This window comes from Cibotium barometz, chromosome 41 (assembly GCF_041138505.1).
Source record: "Cibotium barometz isolate CiBa-2024 chromosome 41, ASM4113850v1, whole genome shotgun sequence".
Classification (NCBI taxonomy): Eukaryota; Viridiplantae; Streptophyta; class Polypodiopsida; order Cyatheales; family Cibotiaceae; genus Cibotium; species Cibotium barometz.
In genome coordinates this window covers 37,443,591-37,465,388 of record NC_141086.1, presented here as the reverse complement: position 1 = coordinate 37,465,388, position 21,798 = coordinate 37,443,591, and the positions used below count along the sequence as shown (strand labels likewise).

The following is a 21,798-nucleotide window of genomic DNA, read 5'->3' as shown; positions in this document are numbered from 1 at the left end:
TCTTCTAGCTGACTCTGTTAGATATCCTTCAGCCCCCACAAACTATTTGATTGACTTAGACTAACTTCGACTGTCAAACTAGACCCAAAATAGCTTCCTCTCAACCCAAAAAGACTAACTCTATTCTTCTACACCCTCAGCTTTGACGAGTTCTGACACACTCACCTCACCCTGTCGGACACTGATGACTCTCAGCTGATGCTATCTGACTCAAACCTATGACCATCATAAGAAGCTTTATGTGTAACTTGTTTGCCATCATGAATACCATCAATTTTTCCTTCAATGGAATCTCCATGGTGTTGACTTATGGGTTGAGCCAATTTATCCTCCATCACTCGCATCCTCGTAGTGATTTAATCAAATCTTGAATTCCAGGTATAGAGTTGTATAGAGTTGATGGTATCTAACCTCTCCATGAGGAGTTTGAAATTAAGTCTTTCCACAAGCGCAATTATAGAAGGGTGTCATTGGATATTACTTGTGAACTTTGAGGAGTATACTTATGAACACTCTCTACATTCACTTCATCTTTAGCTCCTCTTAAGGCTTGACCCATGGATTGAGAAGTGTGTTTATGAGTGCTTCCTACATTCAATTGCTCTTCAACTTCTTCCGTAGTGTCCATGGTGCCTTTTTCCAGCAACTCCTCTCCTTCCATGTCCTCCATTGCAATAGGAAAATTCCTTAGCCTTCCGTTTGGTTTGCTAGCCATACTAGGATTGTTTTGGAAAAATTCAGATAAGATGAGGTAGGATTGTTGGAATTGGGAAACCTAGGGCTCTTTGGAAAGATATCTTAATGAGGAATAAGGATACTATGGTGGTTTATGTTCAGTCCATAATGGTTGGGACTAAATTAGGGTTTACTATTTAGGCAGAGAGTGGCCAAAACTGTCCAAAATGGCATCAACAATGTACACCACATGCATTGGCAACCATTACCACCTCAGTTGCACTTATTGCCATCAAATCTTATTTTCCATTGCCACCATTGGCCTTTGCATTACATAATCCCTATCCTTTGATATTTGTTTAATCAATACATTGTCCCTTGTTTATATAAACCCAATGCCGAATGATCCAATTGCCCCTTGCCACCATTGGCCTTTGCATTACATAATCCCTATCCTTTGATATTTGTTTAATCAATACATTGTCCCTTGTTTATATAAACCCAATTGCCGATGATGAAGATTTGCTTGCCGGTCTCCCGGCCAAGCCTTCTCACCCCCTTATCAAAGTTTGGAATCCGATGTCAAGTATTGAGGCCAAGTCTTCAAACCAATGTACTCATGGCAAGGAGAGCATGCTCCCCCTTAGCCTCTCCACCAATGCCAAGGGTGCCCTCTCGATATGCTAGATTCTAATGCTTGTTTGGAATGAGCTTATACAATTTGATTGAGAACCTAGCAATGTAAAGAGAGTAGAGAGTTTGAGTTCTTCAAGATTGTCTTTTAGAAGCTTTGTAAATAATTTCATGTTTTGATAATGTGTTTGTTTTCTAGGAAACAAAATTGGTTCTTACAAATTGACATTTTTTTAAAGGTAAAAAAGTTGATGGAGAAAATCTATAATGGTCAACCTTCCATCTCCATTGTGCCCTCCCTCTTGCTTCTCTGATGCTTTAAAGTTGTCATAGCCTCCTCGTGCCTCCTAGCACCATTCTTCGTACCTTCTTCTTGATATGAAGCTTTTCAATCTGCCATGGCCCCATTTAGAGCTCTTTGCGAGTTTATCAAGCTTCCACAAACTTTCTCCTACACATTTTTATCTTTAACGTCTTCTACAAGTGCACTAAGATGTCCAAAAGACTCTTTTAATAACTACACATTTTTATCCTTAATGTCTTCTACAAGTGCACTCTGATGTCCAAAAGATTCTTTTAACTATGTTTATGTGCATATAGTGTTTTGGATGAAACCTTTAGAAAAGGCTTTTGGATGCTCATGCAACCTAGTGTAAAAGGGCCTCATCAAGTTTGATAAAGAGAGACCATTGAAGAGATAGTCATTTTTTCACGGATTGAAAAGAACATGGTTTTCTTGCAAGTGTTCAACTTGGGTATATGACACACGACCTGGCCAAGGTTTAACTCAATGATGGTTATTTTTTGCTCATGTCCAATTGTAACTAACTTTTATCTAGATCCCCTTTTTATTTTTCTTTTAGGTTATCAACACTTTGAAAGAGTTCTCATTACAACTTTGGTTGGTCTCTTGCTTATAGTTGTCTTTCCTTCCAATCTGGTGGGACGACCAGTCTATCAAACACTTAACATGGTCAATTGAGGCCCTTCATAGAAAAAACTAACATCTTGCTTCTTCTTCTTCTTTTTTATAAACAAAATTACAAGTTCTCGTACATAGCACCTAGTGGAGCAAATCCTTGGAAGGTCTATAGGTCTCAATTGGTTTGTATAGATGAATGTGGTTGTGCACTTGTTTAATTAAGACACTTGTTGGGAGAAAGTTGGCATATTCAAAATGGAGGATGCCAAGAAGAAGTATATCCATGTAGTGTGGTTTCCTTGACAAGTGCAACACTGTATTGTTGTTATGTGTGGTACTAGATTGGATGAAGGAAGTTTGTACTTGGGTGCCATTAAAGACCAACAAAGATAAAGTTGTGAGTCTAAATGTCCAATGGTCTATGAAAAGTGTAAAAACAAGTGCACAAGCACTTGTTCCTTGTGGGCGCTATAGATCTCATTAACATCAACTTCAAGGTTTATTATTGTTCGATAATCTATGTTTGATATGCAAGAAAGAATAGATGACATTTATTTTATAAGTACGGGAGCCGGTGGAGAAACTTATCATGGTCAACATTGACTTGACCTTGGAAATGTTGTCCAATTATAGAAGCCTGGTACATGCCTACATGGTAGAGATTGTGTACAAGTTTGGACAAACAAGTGCAATTATTTCGTATTAGGATCTAGTGTTTTTTTTCTATGCATGGTGTAATTGTCTGAGGCCCACCACACAACATGGATCCTTCCCCTTACCGATTTAATGAAACACTATACTTAAATAAGGGCTGCTGCTTTGAGAAGAAAATAGACATTCGGAAAAATGTGACAAGGTGCTGATATTATTATATTAAAACGAGTTTGAGCAAAGGTAAGAACATTTTTAACCCAAAGGTAACACCTCACCTCTCATGCATCCATTCAACCAAGGCACAACCCAAGAACCCTATCGGGTATGTTCTAAGTACTACCATAATTTTAACCTTATCCATGTGAGTTCTGTGAGATCTTGTAACATTTTATGGGTTCATTCTTCCATATCGAATTGTTGAAGGATCTTCATTGGGTGGACAATTTTGCTTAACATGGCTTCTATACAATGGATGCTCAATATATCTATTGACAGTTTTTACCTGGTAGAGATTGCATCGCTAGTATGATATAACCTATGTTGAATCATGTCGATGTTTGTCAATATGTAGCAAGTCAAGATTAAAGTACCGGTATCAACCTACTCAATGGCAAGTGTTTTACAAAAGGCACATCATACTGATACCCCCTTATGGTATACAGATAGTATAGGAGCCCCCAAGCAAGATAAAGCACCATTTGAATCTTATGGAGAATGGGGCATGCATCTGCTTGTGAGTACAAATTGTGATGCATAGATACCCCAAACCTTATTTGCTATCCACCATACACGTTCCCCACACACCCCCCTCTCCCATGCACACACACACACATCCATGCACACATACCATAGCACGTGCACACATAACAAACCATACTTGCTTGATGTTAACACTTTGCACGAGCTAACCTTCTTATTTCTTCAACATTGTGTGCATCTTTTAATCTCCCTGCGTTTCTCAATCCACGACATATTATATTGTAACTCTGTTCATCAGGAACACAACCATGATTCTTCTCCATTTCCTGGAAACACTTATAAGCATCATTGACTCTACCCCCGCTCAACAAAACCCCTAGCATAGCATTCAGAACTCCTGTATCTATCGGAGTAGCTTCTAATTTTAACTTTGCAAAAAGCTCACATGCAGCGTCAGTGTTGCCAGACTTCTTATACCCTGTAAGCAAAGAGGAGCATAAGACAACATCAGGCGCAAAACCCCTTGCTCTCATCTCAGAAATCAATGTGTTGACATTGTCTTTCATCCCCACTTCAGCAAAGGCACGACTAAGAATTCTGTATGTGACTAAATTTGGAGGACAGCCTGCAACATCCATCCCCTGAAAGAGAGCATATCCTTCTTCAAGCCTTCCTGCCTCAGCCAAACCAGAAATTAGAGCACTGTATGAAACAACATTTGGTGAGTGGCCTGCTGCAATCATGTTCTGAAAATATTTAAGAGCTTCATCAATCTCTCCTGCTTTGCTCAAGGCAGTGATCAAAGTGGTATAGATGACCACATTAACAGCGCCCAGTTTTTCTGTGACCTTCTCAAACAAGGCCTTGGCTCCAGCCAACTTCTTTGCCTTCCCAAGGCTATGTATGAGAATGGAGAATGTGTACATATCTGGAGAAATACCCTCCACAGACATCTCTTCAATAATCAACCTTGCTGCATCCACATATCCCGATCTGCCAAGAGCATTGAACATTGTGTTGTATGTTATCACGTTAGGCCTTATTCCTTCAAGTCTCATCTCTTTCCACAGCTCATAAGCTTCGTCTAGTAGGCTTTTTCTACCTAAAAAGTTGATCAGGATACTGTAGGTTATAGCATTAGGACGAATGCCTTCCACTTTCATTTCTGCATAAAGCTTCAATGCCTCTGAAAGATCACCACTCTTGCCGACTGCATGGATCATGTTGTTATAGGTTATCAAGTTTGGCTGCACACCTCTTGCCCGCATATCATCAAAAAGCATTCCAGCTTCTTTGACGAGACCTTCACTTCCAAAACCTTTGATGACAGCATTGAAGAGCTGTGGGCTAAGAACTGCACCTCTTTCACTAAGCTCTTGGAGAAGTAAAAATGCTTGGTCAACTTCCCCATTTTGGGAAAAACCAAGAACAAGATGGTGCAAAATTGATGCACATGGAACCCTTCCCTTTTCTTTGAGCTCCTTGTAGACAGTGTACGCCGCCTTACACTGCCCTACTTGGACAAGGCATTCAACAAAAGCAGCAAAAACTGACATTGACACTTGCAAGCCAAACTTCCTCGACTCTTCAAGAAACTTGATCGCCTCTTCCACGTACCCAGACCTACTGAGACTCGTAATCAATGTCTTGTAGATAGACTTTTTATGCATTCCACCCATGCCCTTCAACTCCACAAAAATACAAACAGCATCTTCAACCTGCCCTAATCTGGCCAGTCCAAAGACCAGATCATCATGTGCATCTACACTTACCGGTTGATCCCTGCTTTTCATCTCTTTATAGAGCGTATGAGCTTCATTTACTTTCCCTTCTCTGCAAAGAGAACAAATGCTCAAGCTTTGGGGTGCAACTAAATTGTTTGCTCCTCTGTATACAGGATGCTCACCTTGCCAATGAGGCAGGCACCCCGAGTGATTTTCTCCACCCTGATCTGAAAAAAGGTAAAATATCAAAAGACTTCAAATCAATATCAATGTCACGAAGATTTTTTAAAATATATTATTGACCAGTAAACAAATGACATTGTCATGCAACAGTCAGCATACCCATTGTCTCATATTAATGATTCTAAAAAGTGTCCCTTAATTCATGTTATGTGAAAAAATGAATCGGTCATTTCTTTTCCTGAAGGTTTTGTATGGACTCCTGGCTCTGTAATCATGAAAGGGTTTTCTAGTATAAATAAGTAGTGCCATCCCTTCCATGATGACTCAAGCAGGATTGGAGATCCATGGTGAATCTTTAAAGGCCAGGAACAGATTTTGGTAAGCCATTGGCATAAATGCCATTAACTCTCATTTTTTCTGAATAGAATGTAGGTTGTGTGTGGACTCCTGGCTCTATAATCTTCAAGGGGTTGTCTACTATAAATAAGTAGTGCCATCCTTTCCATGATGACTCAAGGCAGGATTGGAGATCCATGGTGAATCTTTGCCAACAACAGATTTTGGTAGCCATTGGCACAAATGCCATTGACTCATACTCAAGGCCATTGGCACAGATGCCACCTGAGACCTGGTACAAAATATGTGGATCTTACTGAAAAGATGACATTGTCACTGAGAGCATGTGTGTCAAATCATCTTCTTAATCTGAAGTTTTTCCCAGAGTAAAGGTGATGGAGTGCCTCTGCATATAGGAGCTGCCTTCCTAAGAAACTGCTGAGGAGTAACTGTCTCATAGGATTGGTATCATTAATTCCACCTCCATGCACTTTTGCTTCTTGGAATCTATATTGAGCTTGCTAATGAGATTGCTACATGCCTTATGTGAAACGTATCACCAAACTTCCTTGTTCAACAAAGTATGGAACATGAGCCTCAAGCATGTGCTGCATTCAAAAACACAAGATCCACAATTAAAATCGAAATATTGCTTCACATTTTAACTATAAGGATGACCTGTCTTACCATATAGTGTGTGATGCCATTTAAAGTCCATGCCTATGTCATTGAGTTATGAAAGTCTATTATCCTTACTATACAATGCAAGGTGCAAAAGTGGGCCATCTTACCATATAGTGTGTGATGGATTACCACCACCTCTTTAAATGCAAGCATAACGTGCCATGTGTCCCTATAAAAGTGTAAGTGACTCTAAGGTTTAAAAACCACTCAAACTAAATGCTATAAGGCCTAGTGTACCTAGCACTATTACCTCCTAACTCCTACATACAAGTCCACTAACAAATGTGCATATCTCCTACAACCCCCCCCCCCCCCCCCCCCCTAAGTGGAAATGTATATGTGCAGAGTAGATCAATCCCCGCTTTCTGAAAAGCCTCGAACTTCTCACAAGGAAGTGCCTTGGTGAAGAGATCTGCCAAGTTATCCTGCGATGGACAATAGATGAGTCTAATATCACCTACATGAAGCCTCCCCTGCATATAATGATAATGTAACTCTATGTGCTCACTGCTTCATCCGTGCATGGAAAAATCGATTCCACGCAATGGCCGTAGCACTCTGACTGTCTGTAAGTAGGGGAGTAGCACCCTGCTCATGGCATGCATACAAGTCATCAAGTTACCTCCTTAGCCATATGTACTCAACCATAGCTGTGAATGTTGTTGCTGTGTACACAACTTAACATAAAGATGTTGCCACTGAAGGTTGATTTTTGTTGGGCCATGAGATGGAAGAATTTCCCAACAAAAAGCAAAAACCGATGGTCGACTATTCGTGTATCAAAGTCACCATCCCATTATGAATCACTGTAAGCGCAAAGCTGAAAATCACCCTCCCTAGCATAGAACAATCTATAAGTCTGTGTACCTTGGAGGTATCTGAAAATGCGCTACAGCCTGCCAATGCTTAGTCCCTGGGCTATGCATAAATTTGCTCAACAGGGAAACACCATAAGCTATATTTGACCGTGTTGAGCACAAATATATAAGGCATCCTTCAACCTAGCTATATAAGGTAGCATCGAAGACTCACTTGCATCAAAGCTATTGAGCTTTATGCATGTCTCAACCGGTGTGGCAATAGGCTTGCGATTCTCCATGCAAAACCTTTTCAAAGCCCGTGAACATATTTTGATTGAGATATAACAATGCCACCATCCTGCTGTATAAATTGTAGAAATGCAACCGACCAAGATTTGACATCACAAATGCCTTCTACAATTCAGCTTTGAAACTTGAAATTTGCAGCTCATTGTTCCCTGTCAAGATCACATCATCCACATATAGGATGACTAAGACAATGTTTGAACCATCTCTTTGCACATAAAGAGTACTCTTAGTGAGACTATTTTGGAATCCCTAGCTGGCCAAAGGTGCATGAATCTTCTCATATCAAGCTCGAGGAGCTTGCTTGTGAAATGAAGTTGAGATATAGGAGATCAATGTGAAAGTTTGCACGTAATTAAGATGCTAATTACATACAAATCCATAGTGCCTAAGTGATTTAGCCTCTCACTAAGAGAATGGAAATAGCCTCCCATAAGCCCAAATCCATGTAAGCCAAAAGGCTCTAAGATTATCCGAAGGACCAAAGGATCAAAGATATCAAAAGGTGTCAAAAATATCAAGAGGGTACAAAGTGCATAGGCCATGTGCCTTTTATAGTCTCAAGGCCACATGTGCCCTAATCCCACATGTATAGGCATGTCATAAGCCCATGTGCCTAGACCCATGCCCATGTGCACGTGCACCCTAAGTTGTTGCTTCATTACAAACCATACCCTCCTACAATGATTTTGTCCTCAAAATCGAAGGGTGGTCGTACACAAAATAGGAGGTAAACTCTTTGAGCTTCGCCGAGATTAGGGTTGACCTTTATGACTATCATTTTGATGGTATTGGTAGTAGGTCTAAGTAGGGAGCTCATAGATTTAGACCGAGACTCAAGAGTCATTGTCACCAAACTGGGCATGTTCCTATGGGAAAGGACTTTGGGAATTCTAGAGTGCCTAAAATAGTGCAAGTACTAAGAACATGGGATTTCCATTACACATGCATGTGCATGAATCTTGGATGCATGTGAATGTATTAGACGATTTTTGCTAGAGAATGACGTGTTTCTGGAGACATTTTTATGGTGACCAAGTTATAAGTTATTGAATTCACACTCGTTTAAAATATGGATGGACACTATTAATAACATTGGGCACTCTTACTTAGCTTGAGTATCACAAGTGTTATTTTTGGCACCATAAATTCTAAGAGAAAAGATTTCCATTTATACGTGGCTTTCTAAAACACTCACCAACTTGTATTCATTAAAGGGTCGACCAGGTCACCTTCGCCAGGATGAACACACACACGAAGGTTGGGTGTGAAAACTCTCAAAGCGGCGATGGTAGCACCCGCTGCACCTGCCCGTACTGCACCCGCTGTACCTTACTTACTGTATCATATGCACCTACTGCACAAACTGTATCTGCTACCCGTCAACATACAGCACTTGCTGAATTCACTGTAGGCTGATGTTCTGTTCCTGCTGTACCTATTTGAACCAGCCGACAGCTTGCTCTGTGCTGTACCACCCTGTATGACTGCTCCCTCTGCTGTGCCACCCTGAGCAGCTGTTCGACCCTGCTGTATCTTCTGTACAGTTGCATAACAAAGTTACAAAGGGGCTGGACACTGTATGACAACACTTGGACAAAGTATGATGTGCAGTTTGACTCTGTTTCAGTGTTTTGAGATGTTTTTAAGGCATAAATAGGTGTTCACACCAGGCCAACTTGCTCCAGAAATTGGCTCAACTGTGAGAATGAGCCAAGGTCCTAGCTGGAGAACTTGTACCCATGAAAGGATATTAAAGTTGGGCATATAAGCCAGGTTGTCCACGGTAGACTTTCCATGAATAAAAAGAGTTTTAAATGGTTGAAAGCTTCCCCACAGGAGAGGATTCACCAAGGTTGCCCCTCACACTTGTACTAAATAAAGGGGAGGGGGTTCCGGCCCCAATGAGCGGATAGCTTTCATTCAATGTAAAGTTTTTCATTGTTTTGCAAGTGTATTCAAACTAGGATTGGAGTGTTTATCTAGATGCCCACGTTGTTACAGTCATGCCATATGTGACTGTGTCAGGTAGGTCAGTTCCTTATCCGGAATGGATTGTTGTTCTGGAATGAGAAGGCTTGTGTATTGGTTAACAACACTAAGATTAGGAAAAGGATCATGTATGAATGTCATGATGCTCCTACAGCAAGTCATCCAAGAATGCAGCGAACCTATGATTTGGTAAAACGAATGTTTTACTGGCCTAAGATGAAGGTGTGTGGTCAGGACTACATGGTGAAGTGTCGTCGATATCAAGTGAATAAGGTTGAACACCTTAGCATAGTTACCACGGAACGGGAACGTTCCGGGAACGTCGGATGCTGGAACAGGAGCGGGAACGGGAACGGGAGCGGATCGGGAACGTCGCGGAACGCCACGTCATATGACATGTCGGCATTTAGGACTAAAATGACAAAACATTTAAAATATCCAAGATTAAACTTTAAAGTCTTAAACATTAAAAATTTGAAGAGTCCAGACTCCAAATAGAAACTGAAAAGAAAGTACATCGCATGTGGAATCTAGATATATAGAAACTGAAAAAGAAAGTACATCGCATGACAAGTACAAAACTAGCCTCAAGGGCCAAGGTAACTGGTGAGTCAAAGACTAGTCATCAGCAAGTGGGATCTCATCCTCCTGTCCAGCTGTCCCTCAGTCTGCTCATCCTCATGCTGCTCCACATCATCCTCTCCCTCTGGCTGATCCTCACCATCATTGTCATCAAGATCAAGGCAAAATCCAATAAATGGCTCTGGAGTACACTCAGCCCTGAACTTGTTAAGCAAACGCAAGTTTGCATTAACAAATACAAGGTCATTTGCCTTCTGGACACCAAGCCTGTTCCTCTTCTTGCTTGCAATGTTTCCAAAACTGCTCCATAAGCGCTCACATGGCGAGGAGCTAGCACCCTGGCTAAGCACTCGAATGGCCAATCTTTGCAGCAATGGTGTATCTGCCCCATAATCCTCCCACCACCGTGCACTGGATATCTTGAACCTATCATTCTGTGCATCCTGCAAAGCGAAGAGGCCTCTCTTTTGTCGATAGAAGGAAAGGTCTTCACGAACCCTCCTCCTATCATCTGCACTGGGTACAAGCTTCCTCAAGATATCCTCCCAACCCTGCACAACCTCTGCATCTGTCTCTTGTCCTTTGCCTTGAAATTCTGGATCCACCACAAATGCAGCAGCCTCTAATGCAGAGTGATACTCTGTCCACCTGCTTGTCGCAAGACGAGATAGCTCCTGTCTCCTACCCCCATCCAAAGTCTGTAGAGATAGGATTCTCTCAATCATCCTGTCCATCCCCTCATACACCTTGCCAATGCAAGGCTCATCTCCATCAAGAAGCCTCAACATAAGAATGATTGGCCGCACAACCTGCAACAATACCTCAACAGTGTCCCAAAAAGTGTCATCAAGAACAATGGACCTGCATCGAATACCTGCCACTGAGGTACGCTCTCGCCATGCATCCCACTCCTCACAAACTACAAGCTGCCTCAAATGATTCTTCACTTCAAAAGGACGCTTTAGCATAAGGAAGTTATATGCAAAGTGTGTATCTGAATACTTTAAGAGATCCTTTGGGGATCTCTGTCGATATACAGCCAAAATGTAGTGGTGGCGAGTGATAAATGAAACAATGTGATTGCCCATTTCAATAGAAGGCTCCACCCACTGCATCTTACCAATATCTTTGAGGAGATTGTTGAGCCCATGTGACATGCAAGGAGTGAAGCAAATATGTGGGTACCTATCCTCAATGATCCTCCCTGCTGCCCTGTTTGAGTTCTCTCCATCAGAAACAAACTGGATGACATTATTGGGACCCACGTACTCAATGGCTTCACTCCAAATATTTGCCAATCTCTCTGCAGTTTTGCCCGCCTCTGAATTGTCAATAGCTTTAATAAAAAAGCTACATCCTCTGGAGTAGGCAAGGATACCCTGAATGGAGCGGCTCCTGGTGTCACTCCAACCATCACCCATGATAGTGACGCCACATCTATGCCATACATCCTGAATGGGTCCCAAGGCATCCTCTATGGCCGTCCTCTCTGTGGCTAGAAGTGTAGTGCGCAATGCCTCGGATGAAGGTGGAGCATAGCCAGGTCCGAAAGAAGCAATCTCCTTCACCATATCTGCAAAGTATGGGTTGCGGGCCTTTACCAAAGGAACATCTGCAGCATAAAAAAACCGTGCCACTGATGCATCTACTTGTGCCCTCCTCCCAGGGTGCCATGATGCCACAAGACTAGCCTGCACTGGACCTCGTGAAGCCTGGGCCTGGGAAGCATTTGTTCCATGTGCGGATGGCTGTGGAGCAGCCCCAAATAATGGAGTAGATGCACTCGCTGAAGATGCCACGCCTGCAGGTGTAGCTGATGATGATGTACCTCGAGGATCAAGAACAGAGGGCCGACTCCCTGCAGCATCAAGTCTATCTGCAAGTGCCTGCAATCGTATGATATCTGCTCCTGACACTGTAGGGCAAACAGAAATGCCTTTGCCTCTAACCCCCAACAAATGGGCTTCGCCAAGGCTCAAGAGTGAAGGTAGGGAGAGTGTGGGGCAGCCTGCAGGCCCGGGCAGCCAAGAGGAAGGTGGAATGGAGAGTGGGCCTGTAGGCTGTGGGGCAGCCAAGGGGGGCCGGGGCAGCCAAGGTTGAAGGGGGGAGCGTGGAGTGGTATGGAGAGCAGCCAACGTTGCAGGCGCAACCAACGAAGCAGGCGCAGCCAACGAAGCAAGCGAAAAAGCGAAAAACCGCCGTACGCTGGGAAAAAAAGGCCGCCGGCGACTAGCGAAAGGACACTTTTTCCGGAACGCCCGGAACGTGCGTTCCGCCCTAGCGTTCCGGCGTTCCGACTCGCGTTCCCCGGCAACTGGCCCGTTCCGGCTCCCGTTTCCATGTTCCGGGCACGCCTTGCGCTTCGGAGCGGCGTTCCGGCGTTCCAGGAAGGCGGAATGCCGTTCCGCGGTAACTATGCACCTTAGGGCTTGAGGTTTCTTACATCGGGCAAACAAAGAGAGTGAATCACATCTTGAAGCATATACTTCGTGCATATGTCTACAAGAGACCATCATATTGAGAGAAGTACATTTTGATGGTCTGGTTTGCATGTAATAGAGCTAAGCATGTGGTTACTAGTTACAATCGATTTATGCCAATGTGCGGATATCAACCTAAATCTCCGCTAATAGTTGGAATTAAGGGTATTCAGATTGATGGGGCCAAGGATTTCTTTGCAAATATGCACGAAATGCTAATCAGTGCATGAGAGGCTATCATGAGTGCACAAGATCTTGCATGATTTTATGCTGATAGTCGACGTTCACCGAAAAAGTTTCCGAGGGAATGCTAGTTTATTTGAGAGTGTCTTAGAGTTCTGAGACGTTACGTTCAGGGAAGGTTGGAAAGTTATGTAAGAAACCATGGTGCCAAGCCCAAGAGGACGTTAGAGTGAAAGGAAGAGATGGAGAGATCAAGCCATGGTGTGTGGGAGCATACACATGGATGGAAGAGAGAGAGAGAGAGAGAGAGAGAGAGAGAGAGAGCACGCAAGAGAGCAATATTGCAGAACACAATGATGAATGCATTATGAGCATAATACTTCCACCATGTATAATGCTTTTATAGGCACCAAGGCCTTATCTTTTGACCCTAAAAAAGAGGGTGTTCACAACACTAAGAACACTTGACCAAACTCCATACTAACTCCAAAATATATATACCTAGATGAATCCAAGAACATGCCCAAATTCACTTTACAAGAAAGTGCAATTTATAACCTCATGGTAGTCATCTACAAGACAATAAACCATCAACTCCATCATGCATAGTATGGACTAGATACTACGACATCCCCACTAACGTCATCAATGCCCAATAGTGGGTGTAGAACTTGGTATCAATATATGCTCCCACACCCCCCCCCCCACACACACACATAAGAGCATGTTAGCAATCATCTCCTGTTTGTACACTATACCAAGGCCTCTGTTGTGGGTGTGCCCGCCCCTTTTAGTGTTTTCTCATTTTTCGAAGGTGTGGCAGGGCTGTTTTCCTAACTCTACATGTATTTTTCCCATTTTACGAAGGTGTGGCAGGGCTGTTAGCTGCCCCCAGTTTCTGGCCAACTGCTTGCTCAGGTGCCCGACCTGTCCAAGTGACCTAGCCGACTGGCTTTTTTTGGTCGGGAGACTGCCCATGGCTGGTCGTGCTGCTGTCGGCTTGTTTAAGGCTGGCCGACCAATAGCTTGGGGCCATATAAAATGGTCCCTTGCCCCCACACTTCTCATTGTAGTCTCTGGGATTTTCTTTGGTGTATATAGCAAAGTTACACAGCTTCTCTCTCTCTCTTTCATCTGTGTCTTTCTCTCTACAACAGTTGTCTTCATTTCCGTTGTGCATTTTGACAAACCATACATCCATACAAAGGTCTATGTAGTTAGTTTCTATTAGAGCTCCAAAGATACATGCAAACTCAGCCATAATGAAGCCTAGCACTAAGGATTATAACAAATAGAAAGAATTACTACAACAAAAAGGTTGTTGATAGGGCATCTGCACCACAAAAGATAGAAAGAATTAACAAAATATCAACTGGCTACAACTTGGATGAAAACTTCACAATGTGAAATTTGCATGTCCACTAATACAGCATAAAGATATACCTAGATGAATCCAAGAACATGCCCAAATTCACCTTATAAGAAAGTGCAATTTAAACCTCATGGTAGTCATCCACAAGACAATAAACCCTCAACTCCATCATGCATAGTATGGACTAGATACTACGACATCCCCACTAACGTTTAAACGTCATCAGTGCTCAATAGTGGGTGTAGAACTTGGTATCAATATATGCTCCCACACACACACACAAATAAGTCCAAAATACCTAACAAAGTCCCCTTCAAAGTGACGGTGGAGTTGCATGCATAACCTTACTCCCGTATACCAACACACTCAAAGACTAGACATGGATCCCAAAACTGGGTCAATGGCTCATGAACATGGCTCAAAGGCTCATAAAGCATGTCTCACTGCAAAGGACTCAAAGATCAAGTCCTGCCCGGGGAACAAAGACAGGCTGCATCAGAGACTAGAAAGCCCTCAGCTTCTTCTTTTCTAGCACCAAATTTGCATGATCCTTTGATTGCTCTTTGGCCATCTTCTTAAAACACTTTTCTTGTGTATGTCCAAGCCTCTCTTTAAGGTGGTTGTCTTCATCGATAAGAATTGTTATCAGATCTTCATAACCCCCCTCTCGAGATGTCCGTAGTACCGGCATAATATCTTTATACTTTGAAACCCCTTCTATGCTAGTGAATAGGACAGCTTTCAATTCATCTTCATCGATTGGTCCTTTGATGGTAGCAAGTGTTGGCCCTCTTGGATGCTAGAGTTAGGGCATGAATAGTAATGAAGCACACACACACACTCACAAGAAGCAACACGACTGGAAGCAAGAGTGGAAGAAGTACTTGCACATATATTAAGTGATAAGAAAATGAAGTACAAGTACAACATATAAAGTGTAGTGTCCTTTCACACTAGATGTCCAAGAGGAAAAACCCAATGGGAAAAAGCGCCCCTGGTAAGCCCATGTTCACACATAGCACTACTAATCTATAAGAGCTGTAAGACGCCTTCAAATCCCCCCTGTAGTGATGTTGTGAACCTATACAAGGTAGCAAATCACTCCTTGTAGAAAAGTGAGCCTAAAGCTTTGCGGAAAACTTCAAACTTCTCTTGTCCTATGTAGGGCAGTAGGTCAAAGTGAACTTCCCTGCATGAAGCCTCTCCCTAACATAGTGATAATGTATCTCTATGTGCTTGGTACGAGCATGGAAAACTAGATTCCGTGCCACAGCCATAGCACTTTGACTATCAGTGAGTATGGTGGTGGGTGTCTCCTGACACTCACAAAGATCTACCAGTAACCTTCTTAGCCATACACAATCTACCGTAGTAGTGAAGGCTGCCTTGTACTCGGCTTCAGGGACATAGTTACCAAGAGTTTCAAAAACGCCTAATTTGAAACGGGTTTCAAGAAGTTTCATATTTTTTTGAAACGTCCAAAAAAAGTTTCATACAAAAAATGCAAAAATATATATATTTTTCAATATAGAATATACACGAAAATATGTATTTAGGCCATCACCAAGGCTCAAGCGTCCTTGTTGAGATGGTCAACTAGTCACTACCAAGCAAAAATATACATGAAAATATGTATTTAGGCCATGGCCAAGGCTGATGCGTCCTTCTCAAGATGGTTGACCAGTCATCGACAGGTAGAAAAGGACGTGCGCGTGCAAGTTGAGTAGCAAGCAACAAGAAAAAATGCGCTTCGGAAATGTGTATGTATGAAACTGGCATGTAAGGTTTTTGCGCCTTAAAAATTTTAGGTGAATAAAAAACGAGTTTCATATTCTGAAACGTTTCATAGAAGTTTCGGTCGGTTTCATATGATTTGAAACGGGTTTCGTTGCTTCTATGTTTAGAGGTAGATGTGGCAACAGTGGGTTGCTTTTTACTTAACCATGATATGCATGAATTGTCCATAAAAATACAATTTCCACTGGTGGATTGCCGAGTGTCATAATCACTAGCCTAGTTTGAATCATTGTATGCATGGAGCTGCAAATTGCTCCGCCTGGGATAGAACAATCCAAGATCTAGAGAGCCCTAAAGATAGCAAAAAATGCGCTTGACAGCTTGCTTATGCTTTGTCCCTAGGCTGTGCATGAATTTGCTTGACTGGGACACACCAAACTGAATATATGGGCATGTATTGCACATGTATATGAGGCAACCTAGTGCCTCGCTATACAAGCTCATGTCATAAGGCTCTCCTACAAGCCAAACTTATGCAAGACTTTCTATATGTATTTGGATTGAAGCATAAAAATGCCTTCATCCATCTGCACAAATTGTATGCCCAAGTAATAGTGCAATAAACCCAAATTTGACATTTCAAATGAGGTCTTTAATGTAGCTTTGAAAGCTGAAATTGCATCCTCGTTATTCCTAGTCAAAAGCATGTCATCCACATAGAGTATGAGCATAATCAAAATACCATGATCCTCTTTGACATAGAGGATGCTCTCAGTTGGACTATTGTTGAATACCGAGTTGGTCACGTATGCATGAATTTTCTCATACCAAGCTCTTGGAGCTTGTTTGAGACCATAAAGAGCTTTGCAAAGCTTGCACACTTTGCCTCCTTGACCATGCATCACAAATCCAATAGGTTGAGTTACATAAACTTCTTCCTGCAAGTCAAGCTGTTTTTATATCTAATTGATGCACTTTCCATCCATGATGGGCAGCCAATGCAACACATCTAATAGTCATAAGCCGAGAAGTAGGTGCAAAAGTCTCATCACAGTCTATGCCTTTTTGTTGGGCATAACCTTTGGCCACAAGACCGACCTTGTACCTGCCAATAGTACTATCAGATTTCCATTTGACTTTTTACACCCATTTTGTGCCAATGGGTTTCTTGCCTAGAGGCAAGTTAACCAAATCCCAAGTGTTGTTCTTATGGATAGCATCCATCTCTAATTGCATGACTTCCATCCAATGGTCAATCTCTTGAGCCTCTTGAAATGAATATGGCTCATCTACATCACAAATAGTACTCATGCATAATACATTTGCCTGTTCTTGAGCACTTCTAGAGCCAGCCCGTGTCCTCCCAAGTAGAGGAACTAAAAGTTTGCTCTCTTGCAAAGTACAAACCAGCCAACAAGGCACTGTTCTAGTTTCTCGCACGGCTGTCCGCTCTTCCTGAATAGCTTCCTGTACAACATGAAGAGTAACGGGCTGATTTGGGGGGTTCTTAGTACCCATAGGCTGTCCAATATGCATTTCTTGCGGTTGGTCTGATGTTCCATCTATGCCCAATGGGATCAGCCCTTCAAACATATCATGTGGACAATTTTCAAAGTGTTTGCTAAACTCTGCAAGTGGTTGTGCTAAATTTTCAGCAAATACAACATCTCTACTTTCAAAAATCCTTTGACTACATGGATTGTAGAGACGGTATCCCTTGCTACCAGCCTACCACTGATGTAGCCCACAAATATGCATTTGATTGCCTTGTCATCTAGCTTGTCTCTAAGCTGTGAAGGCACATGAGCATATGCAAGGCAACCAAAAATTATGAGATAGTCAACCATAGGTTTCCTATCATACTAGGTCTGAAAAGGAGTGATGGTCTTCAAAGCCTTCGTAGGGCACCTGTTCAAAACATGTGTAACACACATAATTGCCTCCATCCAAAATTTGAGGTAGATTCTTGCCCTTAACCATACATCTTGCCATCTCCATCAATGACCTACTCTTTCTTTTTGCTCAAGGTGGAAAGGTGCGTAAGGTACGGTACGAATCAAGTACGTAAGGTACGCATTCAAGAACGGGTTGAGATTTTGAGGTACGTTAAATACATAAGGTAGGTAAAAACATTAAAAAAATATACTATATAGTGTATATATATACTAAAAAATGAATGAAAAACTGCAAACTTTAAATTTGAAAAACAATTCATTTCTGAACAACAACACTGTCATGGCCCTGTGAAAATGGAACAGCACAAGTGTGGGCATGGTGGTTGCAGAGTCAGAATATTTTATGATTCACATGGGGGGTGCCCGGACAGAGTTTAAGATGTGTGGACATCCCTAGGTGTGAAGGGGGGAACTAGAACATTAAACTTTAATGTTTATTAAAGTTGCCCCTAGGCCTTAGTGGCCCTAGGGACTTTTTAAGTTTGGGGCCCTAGGATTTTTATGGGGAGGAGGCCACTCCACTTTTGGAGTGAGTGCTTCTCTCTCCTCCCCCCTCTCTCTAGCTTTTGGGAAAAGGAATCGTGGAGTTCTCAAGCGCTTGTGTACATCCGTGGAGAAGCTAAAGAGCACGTCGACTGCAGATTTTGGTGTGCTGCTGCTGTTTTTCTGAGTGCAAATCAGCCGTACAGCACTGCACGGCCAGATCTGTGCAAGTACTCTCTCTCTCTCTCTCTCTCTCTCTCTCTCTCTCTCTCTCTCTCTCTCTCTCTCTCTCTCGTACAGGCTGCGGGTCTATCTCTCTGCTGGACAGGCTGCGCACAGGCTCTGTACAGGCTGTGCTGAGAAGTACACAGCAAGTACAGTACTGTATGACTGCCGTACAGTGTACGGACAGTCAGGTACAGCAAGTACAGCTGCTGCAGGCGGCGCAGACAGGTGCTGGACAGAACTGAATACGCAGGTTTCGGCGAGTATAAGTGTGGACAGCAGGCTGCGTGTGCAAGTACAACTCCTGGCACGTATCCCGAGGTCGTACAGACGGGTACGGGACTGTTTTTCAGATCTGTACTTTCAAAGACAGCATAGAAGTGAAGACAAGGAGGAGGGTACAGACAAGTACATGCAAATATGTGAAGCAGGGTTGTGGATACAAGTGCCTGCAAGTACAGATTGGTACCGTTGCTTCCTCCAGTGCTGTTTCACGAGCTGAATTTGGTAAGCTCCGTTTCTGTTCATCTATCTCTCTTTCTACTGCTTGATGTCTGTTGCAGATATGAGTTATCTGGCCCCTTGTGAGAGGAGGGGTATGGCAGATTGACAAGGGTTGAGACAGAGTTTAGACAGCATATGTATGTATGAGCTGAGATGATGTATCATGCACTTGAGTTATGCCAGATGTATGCCCATGGCTGCCCTGCGTAGTGGTCTTGGCTGATCAGAGGGAGACACAGTGTGTAATTGTGGAACAAAGATCTGTGTGCATAGATCCTCTGTGCTAAGAGATATTGTGGGCCGTCAGATTGGACATACAGGTGTAAGGCAAAAAGAATATAGTGGCAGATGCTTTGTCACGCAAGCCACAGGTCTTTGCAGTTTCACTTGCTTATCATCATGAACTTGATGAAATGAAAGAGCAGTATGCCCATGATGAGGATTTTGAAAGATTGTATGATCAGATGTCTGAGGGTCAGCGGCAAGAGCACTATACTCTCAGAGATGGGTTTTTATTGATGCATGGCAGACTGTGTGTTACCAGGCCATTGCGACTCAAGGTTATGATTGAAAGTCATGCTCCACCGTATGCAGGTCATAGAGGTATTGACGCCACGATCAAGGCAGTGGAGACTTTCTTTTATTGGCCAACCTTGAGAAGAGATGTTGATGCCTTTGTGAGGCAATGCATCGTATGTCAGAAGGTAAAGTTTGACCGTCAGAAGACACCAAGGTTATTACAGCCTTTACCTATTCCGGATAGACCTTGGGAGAGCATTGCCATGGATTTTGTATTTGATCTTCCACGGACACAAACGGGAAATGATGGCATCTGGACTATCATATGCAGGTTCAGTAAGCAGGCTCATTTCATTCCCGTGCGGAAGACAATTAAAGTGGATCATATGGTGAAGTTGTTTATGGCGAACATCTTCAAGTATCATGGCTTGCCTACGTCTATCATTAGTGACCGTGATCCACGGATGACGAGTTTGTTTTGGAGAGGGTTGTTTGACAACATGGGTACAACTCTCAAGTTTTCATCGTCATTTCATCCACAGACAGATGGTCAGTCAGAAGAGGCTAACTCTACAGTGTTGGATCTTCTCAAGTGTTGTGTGTCAGAGCACAAGCAACAATGGGAAAAGTATCTTCCTTTGGTGGAGTTTGCAAAAAACAACACTGTACATACCTCGACAGGCAAGGCGCCTTTTGAGATTGTAGAAGGAGGGAAGAAGGTACCACCCATTTTGCATACAAAGGATAAGATCTTTGAGGCTGATCAGTATGTGGAGAGCTTGGATGAAGCTTATCGGAGAGTTAAGTTGGCCCTCCAGAAAACTCAGCAGAAGCAAAAGAAAGCCGCAGACCGTCACAGACGTGATTTACAGTTTGCATTGGGTGATTGGGTTCTTTTGCGCTTTGAAAAGGCTAGACTCAAGAAGATGAAGGGTAAAGAGCGCTTATTCCCTAAGTTGAGCATGCGATATGATGGGCCTTTTCAGGTTTTGGAAAAGATTGGTGAGGTAACCTATCGTTTGAAGCTACCAGATCACTGGAGGATTCACAATGCTTTTCACGTGGGTCTTCTTAGACCTTTCCGTGGGGATGTGCCTGAGGATGTATCAGATGAGGCTCAGCCGGAAGTTGAGGAACTTGATAAGGTTCTGATTCCAGAGCAGATACTGGCACATAAAGAAAGGAAGGTACGAGGTAAAGTTTCCCGTCGCTATCTTGTGAAGTTCAAGAACTATTCACCGATGGATGCGAAGTGGATGGAGGAAGGTGACTTAACAGATTCACCTCAGGTTTTGCAGCTTTATCCGATGCCTTTGAGTTAGAGCCGACTCTTATTGTGGCTATTTCAGGTTCAGCAGAGCATGGGTCGGGAGCATTACCTGATGCTCAAGAGGGGGGTAGCACCTCCACTCCCTTGATACAGACAGGCTCAGATGACATCTAGAGGTCGCTTGGTGCAGTTTTTATCTCACCCGAAGGCACTGAGGCTGACAGTACATCTGTTTATGGGACTTCTATGATATATGTGTACTAGTCACATGAGATTTTTGTGGATATGTATGGTTCACAGTGGTATACAACTTGAACTATTACTATGCCATTGGTTTGCAGTGAATGTTGATACATGTGTATGGCTTAGAGAGATTGGGACGCTGATCTTGCCATATTGTATATTTCACTTTGGATATTTTGATGCATCACCAGAATGCAATCGAGGACGCTTGCCATTTTTCAAGAGGGGGGTATGTCATGGCCCTGTGAAAATGGAACAGCACAAGTGTGGGCATGGTGGTTGCAGAGTCAGAATATTTTATGATTCACATGGGGGGTGCCCGGACAGAGTTTAAGATGTGTGGACATCCCTAGGTGTGAAGGGGGGAACTAGAACATTAAACTTTAATGTTTATCAAAGTTGCCCCTAGGCCTTAGTGGCCCTAGGGACTTTTTAAGTTTGGGGCCCTAGGATTTTTATGGGGAGGAGGCCACTCCACTTTTGGAGTGAGTGCTTCTCTCTCCTCCCCCCTCTCTCTAGCTTTTGGGAAAAGGAATCGTGGAGTTCTCAAGCGCTTGTGTACATGCGTGGAGAAGCTGAAGAGCAAGTCGACTGCAGATTTTGGTGTGCTGCTGCTGTTTTTCTGAGTGCAAATCAG

The 21,798-nt window shown here is 42.9% G+C and overlaps 1 protein-coding gene across 3 annotated transcripts in view; it reads right to left on the bottom strand.

Annotated features, from left to right (window-relative positions):
* Positions 1–3,413: 3,413 nt before the first annotated feature.
* The window catches only part of LOC147614931 (uncharacterized), a 39,531-nt gene continuing 21,146 nt past the window's right edge, over positions 3,414–21,798 (bottom strand). For 2 of the 3 annotated variants that reach the window (XM_086780245.1, XM_086780244.1), the window contains exon 3: positions 3,414–5,534. In XM_086780245.1, the coding sequence (XP_086636371.1) occupies positions 3,772–5,534 (1,763 nt within the window). In that variant the 3' untranslated portion in view covers positions 3,414–3,771. The remainder of the gene's footprint in view (positions 5,535–21,798) is intronic. The other variant, XM_086780246.1, reaches the window with a different exon arrangement.